An 18,830-nucleotide genomic window follows, 5' to 3' on the forward strand; every position below is an offset into this window, starting at 1 on the left:
TTAACTACCACGTCAACTTTTCGTTTGTGATTTTAACGGGAGTGATCAAAATGACCAAACTATGTAATGTGTGTGCTTAAATTGTAAAATTTTTATTTTGGGTGCCTAAAATGAAAATTTTACAGTTGGATGACCGTTTGTGTAGTTTGCGCTTTAAAAAAAATATAAAATGTTAAAAACACCTACATAATTATATAACTTTGCAAATAATTTTTTTTGATATTTTCCTAATTGAATTGGGATCCGATGGGTGACACCAACTCAATAAAAGGGCTTTATAAATAGTAAGTATAAATACAATTGATCCGAGATAATAAAATATGTATAATATTAAAATGTAAATATAATAATAGAATAAAATTTTGGTTTAGTAGTAAAATTTAATGTTTTATTAACCTAAATAGTATTGATTCAAATTCAACCTCAGAATTTTTAATTACAGAATATTTTTCATAATTATTTTAATGGAGTTGGTATTGATGGAATCGTGATATCAACTCAATCATACTTAAATAATAAAATAAATATTTAAAAAATTATTTATAATAATTTATTTAACTTAAAATATTCATAAACTTTTTATCAAACTTTCTGTAAACCGCGAAAAAAAAAAACGGAATGGACTTTGGAGGTATAGGCCTGAGGCATAGTCTACTTACAGACACGTGCCAACATTCAACTGGAGTATAAAAATATTTGACTTTGTATTTACTGAAACCAATCTACGCTTGCCACGTCACATTCTTTTGAGTCCCTATAATTCTCGACCCTGATCTCGCACCCCAAAAGTCTCGCCCTTCTTTTCCTTTACCTAAATCCTAATCGATTATCACAATTTCATCTCATTAAGGCTGAAATTTCTAGTAAGTTTTTTTTTTGTTTAGTTTTAATTCTTAGTCAATTTAAGTTATATACTTCAGTAATTTGATTAGGTTTTTATTAATGTTCGATTCGGAGTCCCAATTGTTGAACATGCCCTTTTTTTTCGTTTGAATTATTAATTTACTCTGTTTGGATGCCGGGAAAATGCAAGTGGAAGCGAGAAACTTTAGAGTTTCAATTTTTATTAGGTTTTATTTTGTTTTGTTCGTTCTGGTAATTTTTATTTTTTAAAAAATTTCCCCCTTTTAAGAATGCAATATTTGCGAGTATAGCATTAGGGCCTCAGGTTGTAGAATTAATTGATGTTATCAAGCAAATTTGTGATCAAAATCTGTTTGGGGGGTAGGAAAATAAAGGAAATTTTTTTTTATATTGAAGAGGAAAAAAGAGCTGACTTATTCAAGAGTTAACTCCAATCAGGACTCGAGAAATAAACGTTGTATTTTCTTTTTGTTCCTTTTTCTTTTTATTATTTCATTCTTAAGAAGTGTATAATTTACACTTAAGTATTAGAAACAAGAAATATGCTTCCTTTATGCCTTATCTATTTTGGCCTATATTACTTGGTAGCCCCCCCCCCCCCCCCAACCACCACCAAAAATAATAATAATAATAATAATTTCATATATTTGTAGGGTCTTTGTCAACGTCTGTATATACATCGGCCACGGTTACTTCCAGGAAAAATTAAGAGTTGTAGCAACTTAGTTCTTGGTTGTAAGACTCATTGTAGGTTCTATTCTGGAGCATTGTGTAAAGTAAATTTTGTTTGTGTTTTCTTTTCCTTTATTTTCATCGTGGATCCAATCTATGTTCTTGATGATTGGTTGGAATCTGGAAGCAAGAGAAGAAAAAAGTTTGAAACAACCACTAGTTATAATGTTATATTGCATTGTAATATAAAGTTTGATCGGTAACTAGATGGTCTATTGGTAACTGTTAATTTCAATGTGCCAAGAACTTTTGGACCTCAATAGGAAATATAAAGTTTAACTTTGTATATTTGCATGCTTATCTTTTCATCTGCTAGCAATAATTAGAAAAAGGCTTGTTCTTGCAGTGGAGTTTGGGGTTCATGGTGATGTTAATGGTGGCATGGTACTGAATTCGGTCCAAGCAGAGGCTAGTAGCATGGAAAATGAAAATGAAACAGGAGAAAATCCTGTTGAAGAAACGTTTCAAAAGGAATTGAATGAAAAAGTGGAGCAAATTTCTCCAGGAAGGGATGACATCCCAGAGGGTATTCCGGCTGATGAGCCTTACGTGGGTCAGGAATTTGAATCTGAGGCAGCTGCACATGCTTTTTATAATGCGTATGCCACAAGGGTGGGATTCATCATTCGGGTAAGCAAACTTTCCCGTTCAAGACGTGATGGATCTGCTATTGGTAGGGCACTTGTTTGCAACAAAGAGGGTTTTAGAATGCCTGACAAGCGAGAAAAAATTGTGAGGCAAAGGGCAGAGACGAGGGTTGGATGCAGGGCAATGATTTTGGTGAGGAAAGTAAGTTCCGGCAAATGGGTTGTCACGAAATTTGTTAAGGAGCACACTCACCCTCTGGCACCTGGAAAAGGTCGTAGGGATTGCATTTATGATCAATATCCGGTGAGTTTTTATCCTCCTGTTATACATTCATTTGGCTAGTATATTAAAATGTAACTACACTTTCTATTTAAGTTAATACACTATGCATGTTTGTGTGTTGTAAGTTATTCTCATAACCATTTGTACTTTTTTTTTTTTGCATGGTTATCTTTCTTCGAAATTAGAAATTATAAAATATATATATATTCCCACTAAATAATGCTTTTGCCAAAGGTATATGTTAACCATGATGGAAGCATCTTAAATAGCTGGCTATCTTTTCTTCTTAGCGCAAGAGGATTAATGGTGCTCCTAATATGAATTATGGTCAGATGCTGAGTGGTATTGAACAGCATTAAGTGTAAGAAAAGATGGATGCATTGATATATTATTCAAGAAACAAACATGGCAAATGAAAGTTGTTTCTAATTTGGCCTTTTAATAGTTAATAATATAAAGTTCAGAATGACTGTTAATTAATTTCTATTAAATGAGACCAATTTGCTTATAGGTGCCTAGATCTTTTACCATGCCTAGAATATATTGTTGTGATAATCAATGGATGATGATGTATGTGGCTTCATCCATGTGTTTTTAACTATTGAGGTAGAGTCCCAAATGCCACTACAAGAGCTTAATGGAATGAAACTCAAAGTTCTTTCTAGTTATTTATCTCCATTCTGCAACACATGGAGTCTTTTTGCTCAAGTTCTTAAAATGCACTAGTCCTGCCAGATAAGTCTGCATTTCCACCCGAGTTCAAAAAGGTCCCTTTGATGATAATTTTGTCCCTTTTCCATGGTAAGTGATAGTGTAGGTTTCTTTGATGGCGTAGGCTTTGATTCTTTTTGCTAGTTGACTTGTTTTGGGGCATCTTAAAATGGTAAGGGGATGGGTATTATGTTATGAAGGGAGTACAAGGCATTCAAAATACTAGCATGTTATATAAGAATTAAAATTATAAATTTCTGAATCATTTAGTAATTTATTAACGTATATGCCTGCCTGCCTTGTCCTGTTGCCTTTAAAAAAACAACAGATGTTTCATTCTTGTGTGCTGTAGTACTTACTGGAGCTGTAGTAACAATTGTTTTTGAAGTAGAGCGTTTTGGAAAATGCTGTTCTATGGACACTATTTGACATAACCAAAAATGTTGTTTCTTTTGTCATGTCGTTGATCTTGTCAAGAAACTTACTACGCTCTTATAACTTCAGTATTTTAGCCTCTAAAAACTCTCATTTTCATCTTTTGTACAAAATTAATAAATGTCTTTTGTTATTGCTTCTAATGTTTACTTGACCATTTTAATAGTTATGAACTAATGTCTTTGAGCCCTTAATGATGGAGATCTGAATTTCTTTGAATCTATGGTTGAGGCCTCATTTTGGTGTGTCAATTAGAGCCTTTATCCTCAAGTTTTTGCTATTGCCTTGGTGGACACAAATGCTTTGTTTCATGTTTTAACCGGTCAAATGGCCAGGTTCACATCCAACCTGTGTTAAATACTGAAAATTTCATTTTAGCCTCTGCAATTTTGTCTAGTACCACTCATGTATGTCTGCCGCTGTTTGTACTAGACAAGTTTATATTAAATGCTCTTAAGTTGAAGTCATGTGTTTCAATAATGTCATTCATTACCTGTACTGAAACTAGTATCTATCTTGTTTTTGTTGCAGAATGAACATAATAAAATCCGAGAATTAACGCAGCAGCTGGCCATTGAGAAAAAGAGAGCTGCAACTTATAAAAGACATCTAGAATTGATTTTTGAGCAAATTGAGGAGCACAATGAGAGTCTATCAAAGAAGATCCAGCACATAGTCGACCGTGTGCGTGAAATTGAGAGCAAAGAGCAACAGAACCGTGTATAGTTCCTGGTTAGCTTTTTATACACCGTTGAAATATATATAAATATATAGAGTGAAACCTGGTTATTGAGTAGTTGGGTAAAAATAGATGTCTTTTACGTTTTTGATAGAATTTAGTGAGGTTTGTTGGCTGTAAAATCTAGGGTTTATACCAATTCATTAGAATTTGCCTTGTATAATTATGCTTCCAAATTTGAACCACATCAGAATTAGGGTTTATACCAAATTAAATTAGGTCAGTCAATGTACAGTTTTTTGGGGCCAAGCCTTGCTGCAACTTGTGTGAAGGGTGCCAATATCTTTGGCATTGGGGTTTTAATTTGGTTGATTAGATTATTTAATTCTAGAGTTTTCTTTTTCTTTTTTTATTCTTGTACTCTTTGTTTTTTCTTTAAACAATCGGATTAAAATTTGGTCACTCTTTAAGTAGCATTAAAATGACTTTTTCTGTTCAGTTAAATTATATATTGATATTTTTAATTGCTGTTTTTATTTGAACTTTTTTACCATGATTTTTGGTCTTGCAAACCATGTAAATAATATAAGATCTTTTACTTTAACTAATTAAGATTGAACTAAATTGGATTAATTTCGTTTTAAACTAACTGAACCTGAATGTTATTTTTAATTTTTAATAAACATAATTAAAAAATTTAACACAAAAAGTTAAATCTATCCGTTTTGTCAAGGATGTTGAGGACATTCATTTCTTTAGACATCAATCATCATATATCTGTTTTTCACTATTTGACATCGCTTTTCATTTTTTAGACTACGATAATTTGATATAGTAAAATGTATTTATAGGAAAATATTTTACCCTTTTTCTATCTCTAAAACATTGGTAAATAGAGTAAAGGTCTATTTAGGCCATGTTATTACCGCATTCTAGAATGCATTTATGCACAATAGACAAAAAAGAGGACATGATTGTAGGAGTGAAGACTCCATATGATTCTTAAGAGGGAAAAAAAAAAGGCAAAAGGAATTCCAAATGCCTTATAAAAAAGAATAAATGGATTAATTTTGTGATGGCTTGTATTAGCACAGTTAGCTATCAGATCCTTGCTAATGGGACTAGACAAAGTTTAGTACATCAAAGAGATTGTTAAGACAAGGCGGTCCCTTATTTCGATTTCTGTTAATATGAATGGCAGTTTTAAAAGCCTAGGAGGAAGCAAAAATGACCACCCAGTAAAGAGGTAATGCACAACTATTGTCATTTTGCAGGCCAACCATTGTTATGTGGGTGGAGGATGATTTGTTCCTCCACTGAGAGCAATCTGGTTTGGTTCTAATGTAGGTATTAGATAACACCAATTGTCAACATTGTTCCGTCCAAATGTGATAGATATATCGAAGTGTACATCGCTAACATTCTTCTATTTGCTTTGAAGAGGAAAGAAAATAAAATATTTGAAAACCGCATAATTTTAAATTAATATAGATCTATCTCTTATTTTCTCTCATTTCATCATATCAATTTAGAATAATTGATTTTTATGCATTAGATTGGAAAATGATTATCCCTACTATTTTCTTTCCTCTCACTTTTTTCCCACAAAGCACACTCAAAATTATTTCCTTCTAACTTTTCACTAAACTAAGTACACCCTTAGACTTTGCTTGATAAAGTAGAACAAAAACTGAAAAGATAGAAATTAAAAGAGTAGAAAAACAAAAGAATTGAAAATATAATTTTCTTTATACAAGTGGGCTTGGTAGGAAAGATGGAAAAATTAAAGAATAAAAGTACATTTTTTCCATTCAGTTCTTGGTAGAATTGAAAAATGAGACAAAAGAAAATGAACCTTTTGAAAAATTATAATCTAGAATTAACATATTTTTCTTTTATCATTCTAATTTGAAATGATATGTTTTAATGCATTATTCGTCCTCAACAATTTTTTCACGTAAAACAAATAGAAGCAAATATTGACTTATTGATTATCTAATGTTTAACTAATATTAAGTTGCATTATGTGGTCAGATCATAATGCAATAAGACATCTAATATTAGGGTGTATTTAGTATTACTTCTAAGAAGCACTTTTGAGACAAAAGTATTCCTAAACAAGCTACTTTTTGAGAGAAAAAGTGCTTCTCTCAAGTCAAAAATTAGCCCAAAAACACTTTTTTGGGAAACTAAAAATTTTAGCTTCTCCTCAAAAGTGTTTCCCCCAAAGCATTTTTTAGAAGCATTGCTAAACTAAGCCTTAGTAGATAATCTAAATAGTTTGTAGTCTAATCAAAATTGAGTAAATCGATTGAAAGACTATTATGACATCTATCAAGTCTAATTAGGGAGATGACATGGGTATTGGAGTGGATGACTCCCAAAAGATAGAGACAAATGCCGTTGTATAAACTGAGAATACATAAGACAGGACTCAAGTTGAATTTATCCTAGATATGTTTATGGATTTATTCACTTGTGATGTCCATAGTGTGACATACCTAAATTTTGAGTGAATGATGTACTATTTATACGTAACTCATATATTTATGTATTAAAACCCTCAGTTCAAATAGATAAGGAATTGAAGCTAGTACGTTAGGTATACAATTTCTGCATGATGTTGCATCATTCCACAACAGTGGAATCATAATCTTATATGGGTAAATGATATCCTCTCATTGACATTACATGATTTTTGAAAAAGGAATGTAGTCACGAGTCATTTGTCATAAGACAAACGATTTAATTACTATGTGTTAGTAATTGACTTTTTATATTTGAAGATATAATAGATACCATGAGATCAAATAGAGTCATGTTGGGAGAATGAATTTTATCTCAAAGAGATTAAGGATATTTTATGAGGGTAACACACTTATGATAAGCTCACTGGACAAACACGTATCAAGTAGCTTTTATAATGATATATTATAAGGGAGAGTTAAGTAATGGTACTATACTAGAATAACTCTATGATTAAATAATGTTGTACTTAATAAGCGAAAAAACCATAACTTAATTACAAACCATTTAAGCCCTAATTATATATGTTCAACCGGTCTCTCCGCTAGCTCAAGATAACTCGAAATGAATTGAATGTAAAATTGATAATATGAAATAGATGAAAACAACAACTAAGAGAAATAGATTGCATGTATCACTATTCGTAGAGAATGTGTTTTCTTGCTAAGTTAAAAAGATGAATTAGAAATTAAATCAATTTCCTTGAATTATTATTTAATTTATTGTAATTAAATAATTGAAGTTCAAGTGAGAATTAAATTAATTAGTCATCATAGATTTGTTGAATGAGACAATTAAATTAATTTCCTCATAGATTCTAATACGATAAAGTTGTCATGATTTTAATGGAATTAGAATTGGAATTTAAAAATAATTTAATTAATTAAAATAAATAAATAATATTTTTGGAAATAAAAAATAGCAATTGGGTTGGATAAATTATAAGTGTTGATAAAAGTCCGAATAACACATAATTTTACCCAATACATGAGAAGCCCAATAGGCTCGATTACATGAGAGGGGCGAAAAACCCATGTCACAACCCAAAAATTGGGTTAGTAGAATCGGGTTTGTGAATCGAGAGTGGTCACGCCCCGGTTTTAAGATTATCTTTATGTGTTTGTAAAATAAAGGAGTTATTGGTTTGATGGTTAAGTGTTAGTGAAATTGTCCTTGAGACCTAAGCTCGAATCCTTTCTCTCGCTTCATTTTTATTTTTCCTTGAAACTCTAGTACGTGTCACTCCTAGTTTTAAAAATAAATATTGTAAACATTTAAACAAGACCGCGTGTTAAAATAGTGGTTAAGAACAAGCATAGCTTTCTTTGTGACCTATGTTTGAGTTCTCATCCTTGTAATTTGTTTTTAATTTTGGCACCCCTTTGGTCAACATCTTTGCCGCCCAAAACACTTGCCTTTTGTGCAAGATTCTTTCCTTCCTTTTCTTCCTCCTTTCCTTATTTTCTCCCCTTTTCACTCCATGTGTTCTCTGGCTTTCCTTTTCTTCCCCTTATTTCCCTCACATTCCTTTTCTTCCTTTTTAACTAGTTATGACACCCTTTTTACCAAAAGAAAGACATCAACTTTCATTTTTTTTCTTTTGTCATATTTTCCCTCCTAAACCACCACTTGTGCCGCCCCTTTTTGTCTAGCTCATCATCTTTTCTTCTTTTGCACTTTGCTACCACATCTCCTCCTTTGTGCCACCTATTGCACCATCTCAACCACTCTTTCACCATCGTTCTTCCCCTCTCTCCCTCTTATTGTCACCACTGCACAACCGTCAGACCATCACCGTCACACCACTGAACTGTAGTTTTTGATCTCAACGATAAAGTGTAAGTAATGATTGCCCAATTGAATCGTAACTTTTCTATTTAATTGTTATAGCCGAATCTTGCATGTTCATCTCACTAAAATTGTGTTTTCGTTGAAGGTCTAAGTCCAAATCACTTGATTTTTGCATTAGAACAAGAGGAGTATTGGATTTCCGTTGAAAGAGTGTTGGAGTAAGTTATTATTCATTCAATTTTATAAGAGGATTACTTTGGACTGTAAAACCAAAACTAACTTGGGTCTGTTGGTGTTGGTACCTTCATTCTTTAATCAGATCAAGTAAGATCTAATTAGATCTGTAACATTAAAGGGCGGAAGACTAGATCTAGTATCACGAGACCTTTATTATAGGTGTGGGTTTTAACCTACTAAAGTTGTGTATGGTTTGTCCATAAATATTACCTAATTATGATTAATAATTATCGTTTAATTCTACTCCAAAATATTGGTTAAATGAATACATTAAGTATTCTTGGTGATTGATAAATTCTTTATGAGGATTGATTTCAAGTAAGTACTTCTGATTTAAAAAAAATTGTGTTACCAAATACGTATGTATGTTATTATATGACTCGGAAATGTTTTGCAAGTTATGTGATACGAAAGCATGCTAATGTTTTGCTATCGATACTGATTACATGATAAATCATGTACACTGTTATTGAAACTTTAGTCACATGTTAAAATATGGTTTTTAATACTGGTAATACTGAAAAGGTCATTAAATGCACCTACTATTTTTGTTACTGATCGCATGTTTAAATCATGCCTACTGTTTCTACTACTGATTGCATAATTAAATCATGCCTACTGTATTGTTATGATATTGGCAGCTTGTCTGCAATATTGGCAGTGATGGCTTGTCCATTATACTGGCAGCTTTTTTGCAATACTAACAATTTATTTGCATTACTAGTGACTTGTCCACAATACTGGTAGTTTATTTGCATTATTGGTAGCTTGCCCATAATACTGGCAACTTGATTGCAATATTGGCATTTTATCTGCAATATTGGTGGCTCGTCCACAAACTGATGTGTTATTGGCTGGATGAGTTCTGGGGATTTCTTATATTGGTGTGTAGTGGAGTTGGGTAGGAACTTCACTAAAATATTGCATTGACATGTCCATGCATACTAAAAATATGATTCTATACTGTTTAAAAATTTCTCTGTTGTTTACTACCTTGACTGTTAATTGTTACTGTTTATTACTATATTTTTGAGTTAAGACTCACACTGAGCTTTTTAGCTCATCCCATTAGTTTACTGGTTTTTACAAATAACCCCCGAGGTTAGGATTTGGACATGACTATCGGAGGAGCTTCTCGAATGTTTTCACTTTTTAAGTACTTTAAACTTAATTTTAATAATTGCTTTGGGGCTGCATTGATTTTCATATAGATTGTGGCATGAGACTTTATTTTGGGATTTATTTCGAATTGCATGACATAAATTCTCAAACTACTTGAATTGATATTTAAATGACTATGCATGAAATTTGGTTTTTACTAAAAGTCTGATTAAATCACTCTTTTTCGCTGCTATACTGAAATAAGCTTTTAAAAACATTCAACTTAGTTTTTAAAATGATTATTCCTTACAAATGAAATTCTAAAATCAATCGATCTTCTGAAATTAATATGTTTTTGCGATATAAAGACAAATATTCATTTTCACTAGTTTTCAATAGAAAAGTAAATGGTTTTAAAACATTTTTGAAAATAAAAAAGTTTATCTAAGCCTTTTTTATGACCAATGTAGCCTTTAAAATTTGCCTTAACGTCTAGGTCAGGTTAGGGAGGTTATAACCCAAGTGTTTTCTAGGGTGTGTCGTTACCCTACTTATCACAAATAGTATTATTAGAAGATTGTACTAGCGAAACCGCCTAAGTTGCGAGATTTAGACTAGTTGGCGTTGGCGTATTCCCTGGTGAAGTAGTTTGCTGAGCTTTTCCAAGCTTGCGGACTCTCACTCCGCAATTGGCAAGTTCTTTGTTTGAAAATATCCTTATTTGGCGAATCCTCCCGCTAATAAGTCTGCCACCGTGTTTTGTGTTACTATAAATATGTATTAGTGTGTTAGAAATCGTTGTTAGTGAGACATGTATAAGTCATTTGGTATCCTAGTGTAGGTAATGTGTTAATAACCAAGACACCTGAAGAATCTCGTAGGATGTGATTAATTAGTGGAAATATGTGTGCATGGATACTGATTACAGAACTTACTTAGAGTGTGGATTGGATTAGAGTCTTGCTATAAATAGGACAACCTAGTAATGGAGAGGAAACTTATTTTTCATCTTCTCTGCTCACTTTCGTTAACATCGAAGAAAACTCAGATGTGTTCTTCATTGATTACAGATGAACTTATTGTTAGGCTTGTAGAAGCTACCTTTTTTAAGTTTTTTGTTGATCAAATCTTAAATCTTTCTTTAAGTTTTACCAAATAAGAAGAGGTAGTCGTAGGAGTTATTCATTAGGGTTTTCATTTGAAATACTGGACAAAAAGAAAACTTTATTCTAGAAATTGTTTGTATGTTTACTAATTCTTATTATTATGTTGAATTTCAGTTGTTTTTATATTTAAAATATTTATTTCATTATTTTTAGCCAAAGATATTGGAGAAGGTCCCAATGTAAAGGGAAAAGAACCTGTTGAGTAGATAAAACCCTGTATGAAGGTTTCTGGTGGGTTCCTTTGTACTTTGTGTTGTTAACTATATCAACATGTTTACTGCCTTACTATTTATTCAGGTGTGTTGTCCTAACCTTTGGTTTTGGTACGTCTGTAAAAGGAATATGGAAATGAGATGATGCATGGACTATTGATTTTGGTAAGTCATAAACATGAGTCCTGCATATGCATTAATATGAATACTCCTTCCTTGGTGCATAAGCTTCGTATTTGGATCAACAAAAAGGGGTATCAGAGTGTTGATACGTATGATGGTGAAAAGAAGAAAAGAGAAACGATATTATATGTTTTGCATCCGGTATGGCGCTTTGATGCAAACCGTGACTGGTGAATACCCGGCCTTGCAAGGGAACACTTACGTGTTCAAATTAACAAAGAGGATTTATAGAGGTTCGGTGGGTATAATTGGTCTACTGGCTCTAAAGTGCGGTATGATGGAAATGAAATATTAGTTATTCGGAACAAGGATCAGAAGGTAGCACAAAGAAGGGGGTGTATTAGTATAAAGGTGCATCAATGTGTTTAGATGATATGTTGACATTTCCATGAAGTGTAAAAAAGTACATGAAATGGTTATAAAAGCTAGTTTACAATGGTGAAATGAATGAATGGATGGAATGTGACGAGTGTAGTAAAGAAATGATCATGGCTAGGCCATGAGACCAATTAGAGGCTATACGCCTAAAATGAGTAAAACCATAGCTAAAAGATTTTATGGCATCATGATAGAAATGAGTAAGACGATAGTTGAAAAACACTATGGCATTATGTGAAAGCACGTTAGAATGGCTAAATAAGACCAAGACCATGGTTGAAATATGCTATGACATCCTCTGGTAGCCCGTCGGGATGGTAAACACAGGGGTTATATTGTGTAAAACTATAGCTAGAAGACGTTATGGCATCATAGGTAGCCCACCGGGACACTAAACACGGGGTAGTCTACCGAGATAATAAACACGGGGTAGATCGCTAGGATAGTAAACACGAGGATCATAAGGTGTAAGACCAAAGCTAAGCTATGGCAACCAATGGAGTCTGACGGGACAACAAACATAAGGTGGTCCACCGGGACACTAAACATGGGGTAGTCTGCCAAAATGTTAAATATGATATTATATTGTGTAAGACCTTAGCTCGACAGGCAGTCTAAAGAGTCCATCGGGATAGTAAAAACTGGTGGACAATCAGGGTTGTAATCATGGGAAATCCTGCGAACAAAGAAAAAGGTTGGAAGAAAGATGTACATAATGACAAAACAATAGTGAGCCAGCAAATTATTGGGGAATCCGTTGGATAAAGAAAAAGGAAGTAGAAAAGGAAATAGTCCGCTAGCATAACGATAAAAAAAGCCAGTAGGACTAATGGGTGGTAACTCAACAAGATTTAGACAATGGAAATGACATGCCAATGATGACTAAGGTAAAGGCAAGAGGAAAAAGATGTACCCAAGGATTGCAAATAAATATTGATTTGCCACAATTCGTTGTGGAAAATTAGTCTTTTCAGCACTTAACGAGATTGTTTTCTAGCCATTTTATATTTATTTATTGCATTTTTAGTTTTATTAACTTAGGTTTATTTTATTGAAAAATAAGCATTTACGTATTTTTTAGTGTTTTGATGACTTGTTGGGCTTACTAGGGCCTCGGGAATGATTAATAGCCTATTTGAGTAGGTAGGATGCCAATTTAGACCTAAGAATACAAAGGACGACACCAGTGTCGTGACACCATCATGCAGCATCGCGACACCGAACATCAAAGCATCAAGGGGTAAAAAGGGCCGATGTCACAATGTGGGGACCTTGATGTCGTGACACCGTGACGATTTCATAGAAATATTCAGCTTCTTTCCTTGGACGAAAACTTTGGATTATTTCCTTAATTGGACCATAAGTATTTAATAGTATACTGTATTAATTAGAATCAAAGTGTATCTAGGGTTGTGTAGGCACCAAGTAACATTTAGCTTATATAAGTAACCTTATAGTCTCTTGAGAAGGGGTTAGGCTTGGTTAGACCTAGATTAGACAGACAATTTTATTTACTTCATTTTTCGTTAGTTTTATTTTTATGTTTGATTAGTTAGAACCTTTTCATTCTGATGTGAAGATGATTGTGAGCAGATATTGTTTTAGAATTGTGCTTCAATTATTTATCAATGAGAATTCTCTTTTCCTTTACTCTTTTATTTCGTTATTTATATATTTTTAGCATGATCAATTAATGTTTGCATGAATATTGGATCAGTTATGGATTTGGTTTATTAATTAAGTAATTATTTACTTAAAATTGGGTGTTTATTCAAGAATGCTTATTATATTAGGGAGTGGCGCCTCTAGTAGAATATCTAGAAAGGTGTGACTGAGAGGGTATCCTGTCGAGTATAACTTGTGCCAAGCAGTGAGATCGAGAGGGTATCTATGCCTAGTAAGAGACCGAGAGGGTGACTTAGGTGGTATCCTTAGTGAAGATGAGACCGAGAGGGTATTTTAGCTAAAGGTAGTAAATAACTCAGTTGAGGGTAATTAGTGACTTAATTAATAATTAGAGATTTAATCAATCTTAGGCGGGGGAACTCGCATCATTGACACTAGGAATATGAAATTCCATTAGAATATATTAGGTTAATTAAATTCCATAGGTTAATTTAGGTTAATTAATTTAATTAATATTTTAATTTTGAATCAACACTACTAATTCGAGATTCAATTAGATTAGTAATTATTTTTTGTAATTAATTTAATAATAAATTTCTCTAATTCGTAACCCCTTGGGTACGATCCTCGAAATACTTCCTTGAGTGTTTCGTTGTAACATTCTTTACTATATTACAATTTGACTTGTATACTTGTGGACATTGTTGTTTAATTATATATTTATTTGTTACAGTATTTTCAATCCAGATGTTCGCACGTATAGCGGTGGTCAAGTTGGCACCGTTTCCAGGGATTGTGACAGTGAAAATTGTTATCAATTTAATTGTTTTGTAAAATAATGATAGTTAAAAGATAAACGAGTTAGATAGTGTGTTGATTTTAATTAATTTTGGTTTTCATTATTTTTATTTATTTAAATATTTTTTTAGATACCTTGTTAACTATTTACTTTAATCATGAATGTAGTTGATGATGATAACAGTTGGGATGAAGAACGCAAGATGTTTGTGTGGTACAATGATGAAGTATATGAAGAGGGAGTATACAATCAAGAGGAACTTAGGGAAAACCAAAGATTGCTCATGATAAAGATGCTCCAATAAAGAAATGAAACGATGGCTCCATTGGATGAGGTCATGCATAATGTTCCCAACCCTGATTGCAAAAACCATTATATTGCTATCAATCAACCTGAACCAGATTGTACCAATCCATAAGAGTTGGAGATGTATTCACAATATAATGTTGATGGGTACATTAACGAACATCAAGTTGGAGGAACAGACCTTTACAAACCAATGGAGTTATGACAGAGAATACGGTTTTCCCGAGTATCCAAATCAGAAAGAATTTGACTTAATCATGAATGATAAGGTATATTGAGATTTGTATGAGCAACGCAGAAACAATCAAAGATCAAGATGGTTGAACGGAGCCTCAACAAACCAACAAAGTCATGATCAAAGGTGCAAAGAGTATAGAGATTCATACAAATTTCGTTCGAAATTGGAGGAATATAAGTCATTCGGCCTCAAGCTAGAAGTCCAAGGACAATCAGACCAGTTAAAGACATCCAAAGAACCATCTGATCTCTCTTGTAATTTGCAGGACACGGTTTCATGTGAAGCAACCACATCAACCTACATTACGGATGTGGTAGAATTAAAAGAATTGATGGCGCAAATATTGGAAATGACATAATCATTGACACAACAAATGGAGGTGCAGAGTTCTTTGGAAAAGATTGGATACAATGTTCCCAACTTGGATCTTGAAGATCACTATATCGTTGTTAACCACTCCGACTTAGATGATAATAGTCAACAAGAGTTTGGAATTAGAGACCATGAGGAGACATTAAATATCGCCGAAGGTATTTCCAATCCAATTAACATAGAGGTAGATGTAGTCATAGATGTGGATGTAGAAGTAGATCTAACCACTAACATTGAGCTTAACCAGATTCTGAATGAAAATGTCCACGAGCCGGTACACTTTCTGTCCAAAATTGAGGAGGTTTCAACCGAAGAAATCAATGAGTTCGTTTAGTTCTCATTCAAAAATAAAGACAAAGATCGAGTGTCTAAAGCCTTATGCGACATGGTGGTGACAAGGCTTGAGACAATAATACCCCGAAAAATAATCTGGGGTTGGCTTGGATTTGACACCGAGCGACTCGTAATGTGGATGTTGCGACAGTCAAAAATAAGGCGACATCATTGGAATCGACCAAATGTGCTTGTTCACATCTCTAAATGAAAAAACAAACGACAGATCAAAGTGTCAAGGACTAGCTGGAAGTTCTTCTTCAGTGGCGATACAGATTGTCCTGACTCCGAAAAAGGGATTATCTTTAAAATATTGTTTAGTTTTAAATTTTATTTTTCATTGGTTTATTTTTATTTTATTTAAGTCTTTAATTATGTGTTTTATTTTTAGTGGTAGTTGAGCTCGTGAAGTAAACTAATCAAAGAGACAAATAAATTTAAACTTCACATAGAGAGGCTCAAAAAAAGACTGTTACAAAATAATTTTTGTGAGTTCTAGGCCGTGTCACGACATAGATCTCTTGTGTTGCAAATCAACTCCTGATAATTGTGAACCAAGGAAATCACTGAGAATTATTACAAAAGTGAGTCGTTATCTAGGGTTCATTGTATATTATAGATGATTCGTTTAAAATTTTTGGTGCTAGCTCTATCATTGATGAAGTTGTTACAAATGTTAGTTTTGTTTGATTGAATAAGTACCAGAAGGGTTCCGAATAGATGAATGTTATATTAACAAAAGTTTCATAATTGAATCTGAAATAGTACAGGTGTCTAGTGTTATTGAAAGGTTGTTATCTAACCATCGTTTATAAACCAAGGAATTCAAGTATTGCAGAAATATGATTTGAAACAGTTAACTAAATAGAAACTTGTTAAAAATGATCAACTTTCAGTGTTTAGTTAGGATAATTACAGGAATCTATGTTTTTGAAACTGTTGATATGAAACAAGAAATATCAGAGTTTGTATCCAGATGTTTGATATGTCAGCATGTGAAAGCCGAACATTAGGATCCATCAGGTTTGTTGCAACATGTAATGATTCCTGGGTAGTAATGAGAGTGTGTCACTATGTATTTTGTTTTAGGATTACTGTTGACTCCGAAAAGAAAGATTTGATCTGGGTTATTGTTGTCAGATTAACAAAATCAGCTCATTTTATATATGTTCGAATTGATTATTTGCTTGAAAAGTTAATGGAATTATATATTTTAGAAATTGTGAGATTGCACAGCGTACCATTATCAATCATATTCGATTGTGATCCGACTTTTACCTCTAGATTCTAAGGTAAGTTACACGAGGCTTTGGGTTCCAGATTAAATTTCAGTACCACTTTTCATTCACAAACAGATGGTTAGTCTGAGTGAACAATACAAATTTTGGAAGATATGTTGTGATGTTGTATTATTGAGTTTGAAGGTAGCTAAGAAAAATATTTGCCGTTAGCTAAATTTGTATATCATAATAGCTAGCTGTCGAGCATAAAAAAATGGCTCCGTACAAGGCTTTATACGGGCGTAAATGTAGGAGACCATTATATTGGCCTGAATTAAACGAAAGAAAGTTAGTTGGGATTGACTTAGTTCAAGAAATCAAAGAAGTCAAAATTATTCGTGATAATTTGAAAGCTACATCTGATCATCAAAAATCTTACACCGATTTGAAACGTAAAGATATAGAATTTTTGGTTGGTGAGAAAGTGTTCCTGAAAGTCTCGCCCTGGAGAAAAGTATTACGTTTTGGCAAAAAGGGAAAGTTAAGTTCACGATTTATTGGGCCGTATAAAATTTTAGAAAATATTGGACCTGCGATGATAAAGAATAAGGCGGATGAATGCGGAAGCGGATCATAAAGTTTGTCAAAGTCGCAAATTTGACTTAGGGCTCTAGACGTTCGAAAAGAAACTTGGATTTTGGACACAACCTGAAACACAATCAAATTTAACCCACATAATATTTTCTTTTTTCGTGTTTTCTCTTTTCTGTACTTTTTAATCACTTTTTTTGTGGGAAATATATTTTTATACTCTAAAATAGTGCCAAGAAATAGTATGTAAAATTTCAGATCGTTTGAAAAACGTTTACCCACTGAAAAATATATTTTTTCTAAAATTTGTCGGGGTAAAAAAATTATTTTGAGGCTGTTTGCTAGAATCAGTTTATATAAACAAAAAGAACACCTAAAATGCCCAAATCTGATACCAAATGATAAAGAATGAGGCGGATGAATGCGGAAGCCGATTGTTAAGTTTGTGAAAGTCGCGGATTTGACTTAGGGCTCTAGACGTTCGGAAAGAAACTTGAATTTTTGACATAACTTGAAACACAATCAAATTCAAGTTAGATAAAACAATTAAAATAAATAACTAAGATAATTAAAATAGAATAATAAATCTATGATTAGAACAATAAGGAAGAAAATAAATAAGATAGAACGTGGTATGTAGAAGTCCTAAGAAGCCTTGGAAGCACGAAGAATCCACAACCCCCTTCAAGTGGCTCTAAGTTCCCCTCCAAGAAAGAAAACTTGGCAAGAAAAAGTTTGAAGATGATTCCCACAATCTAAAAAGATTGTTAAAACTCTTGTAAAAGAAACTCAAGAGAAATTCTTAAAAGGAAAACTCAAAGAGAATTTATTAAAGCAAAAGAGAAGTTGAATAATAATGAATTGGATGAATTGTGTACAATGCAAAGGTCTGTATATAGGATAGCTAAATAAATCTAAAATAAACTCTGAAGTATACTAGAACTCTAATTTAATCTAAATAATAAGTAGTTTAAAACTTAACTTTCTTGTTAACATAAAACTCCTAAATAACTTAAAATACTTTATAATTATAAAAAAATTTGGAATAAAATAATAAAAGCTGGTAAATACAATATTGGGCTCATAAGTAATAAAAATTAAACCTAAAACCCTAACCCAATATGATTTAAACTCAAATTAAAAGCCCAAAATTCGTAATTCCTGTCATAATCTCATTCAGAAATTCTGCTAGCTCAGTCTTCACTAAAACAGTCATAACTTAAGCTCCTGAACTCAAAATTGAGTGATTAAAAATGCGTTTTGAAGCTAAGATATAGATATTTAAACGAGATGAAGACATCTCAACCTAGAAATGCCAGGATCCCATCCAAAAAGTCATCGCAAGCATGTTGATTTCCCAAGCTTAAAAATTAGCAGCTTTGGTGATTGAAATTTAATAATTTTCACCCCATCCGTGCATATATCATGCGGTGTATCGTTTAGCATTACCTCTAGAACTT

At 32.7% G+C, this 18,830-nt stretch overlaps 1 protein-coding gene across 3 annotated transcripts; it reads left to right on the forward strand.

Annotated features, from left to right (window-relative positions):
• Positions 1–732: 732 nt before the first annotated feature.
• On the forward strand, positions 733–4,813 carry LOC105794002 (protein FAR1-RELATED SEQUENCE 12). Of its 3 annotated transcripts, none has more exons than XM_012622954.2 (3): positions 733–863; positions 1,929–2,487; positions 4,144–4,813. In XM_012622954.2, the coding sequence occupies exons 2-3, from the start codon at positions 1,978–1,980 to the stop codon at positions 4,336–4,338; spliced, it is 705 nt and encodes a 234-aa protein (XP_012478408.1). In that variant the 5' UTR covers positions 733–863; positions 1,929–1,977; the 3' UTR covers positions 4,339–4,813. The 3 variants fall into 3 exon arrangements, with proteins under 3 accessions (XP_012478408.1, XP_012478406.1, XP_012478409.1); XM_012622952.2 differs by having other exon boundaries at positions 750–863; positions 1,943–2,487; XM_012622955.2 differs by lacking the exon at positions 733–863 and adding an exon at positions 1,512–1,611 and having other exon boundaries at positions 1,943–2,487.
• Positions 4,814–18,830: the final 14,017 nt, after the last annotated feature.

Source organism: Gossypium raimondii, chromosome 3 (genome assembly GCF_025698545.1).
Source record: "Gossypium raimondii isolate GPD5lz chromosome 3, ASM2569854v1, whole genome shotgun sequence".
Lineage (NCBI taxonomy): Eukaryota > Viridiplantae > Streptophyta > Magnoliopsida > Malvales > Malvaceae > Gossypium > Gossypium raimondii.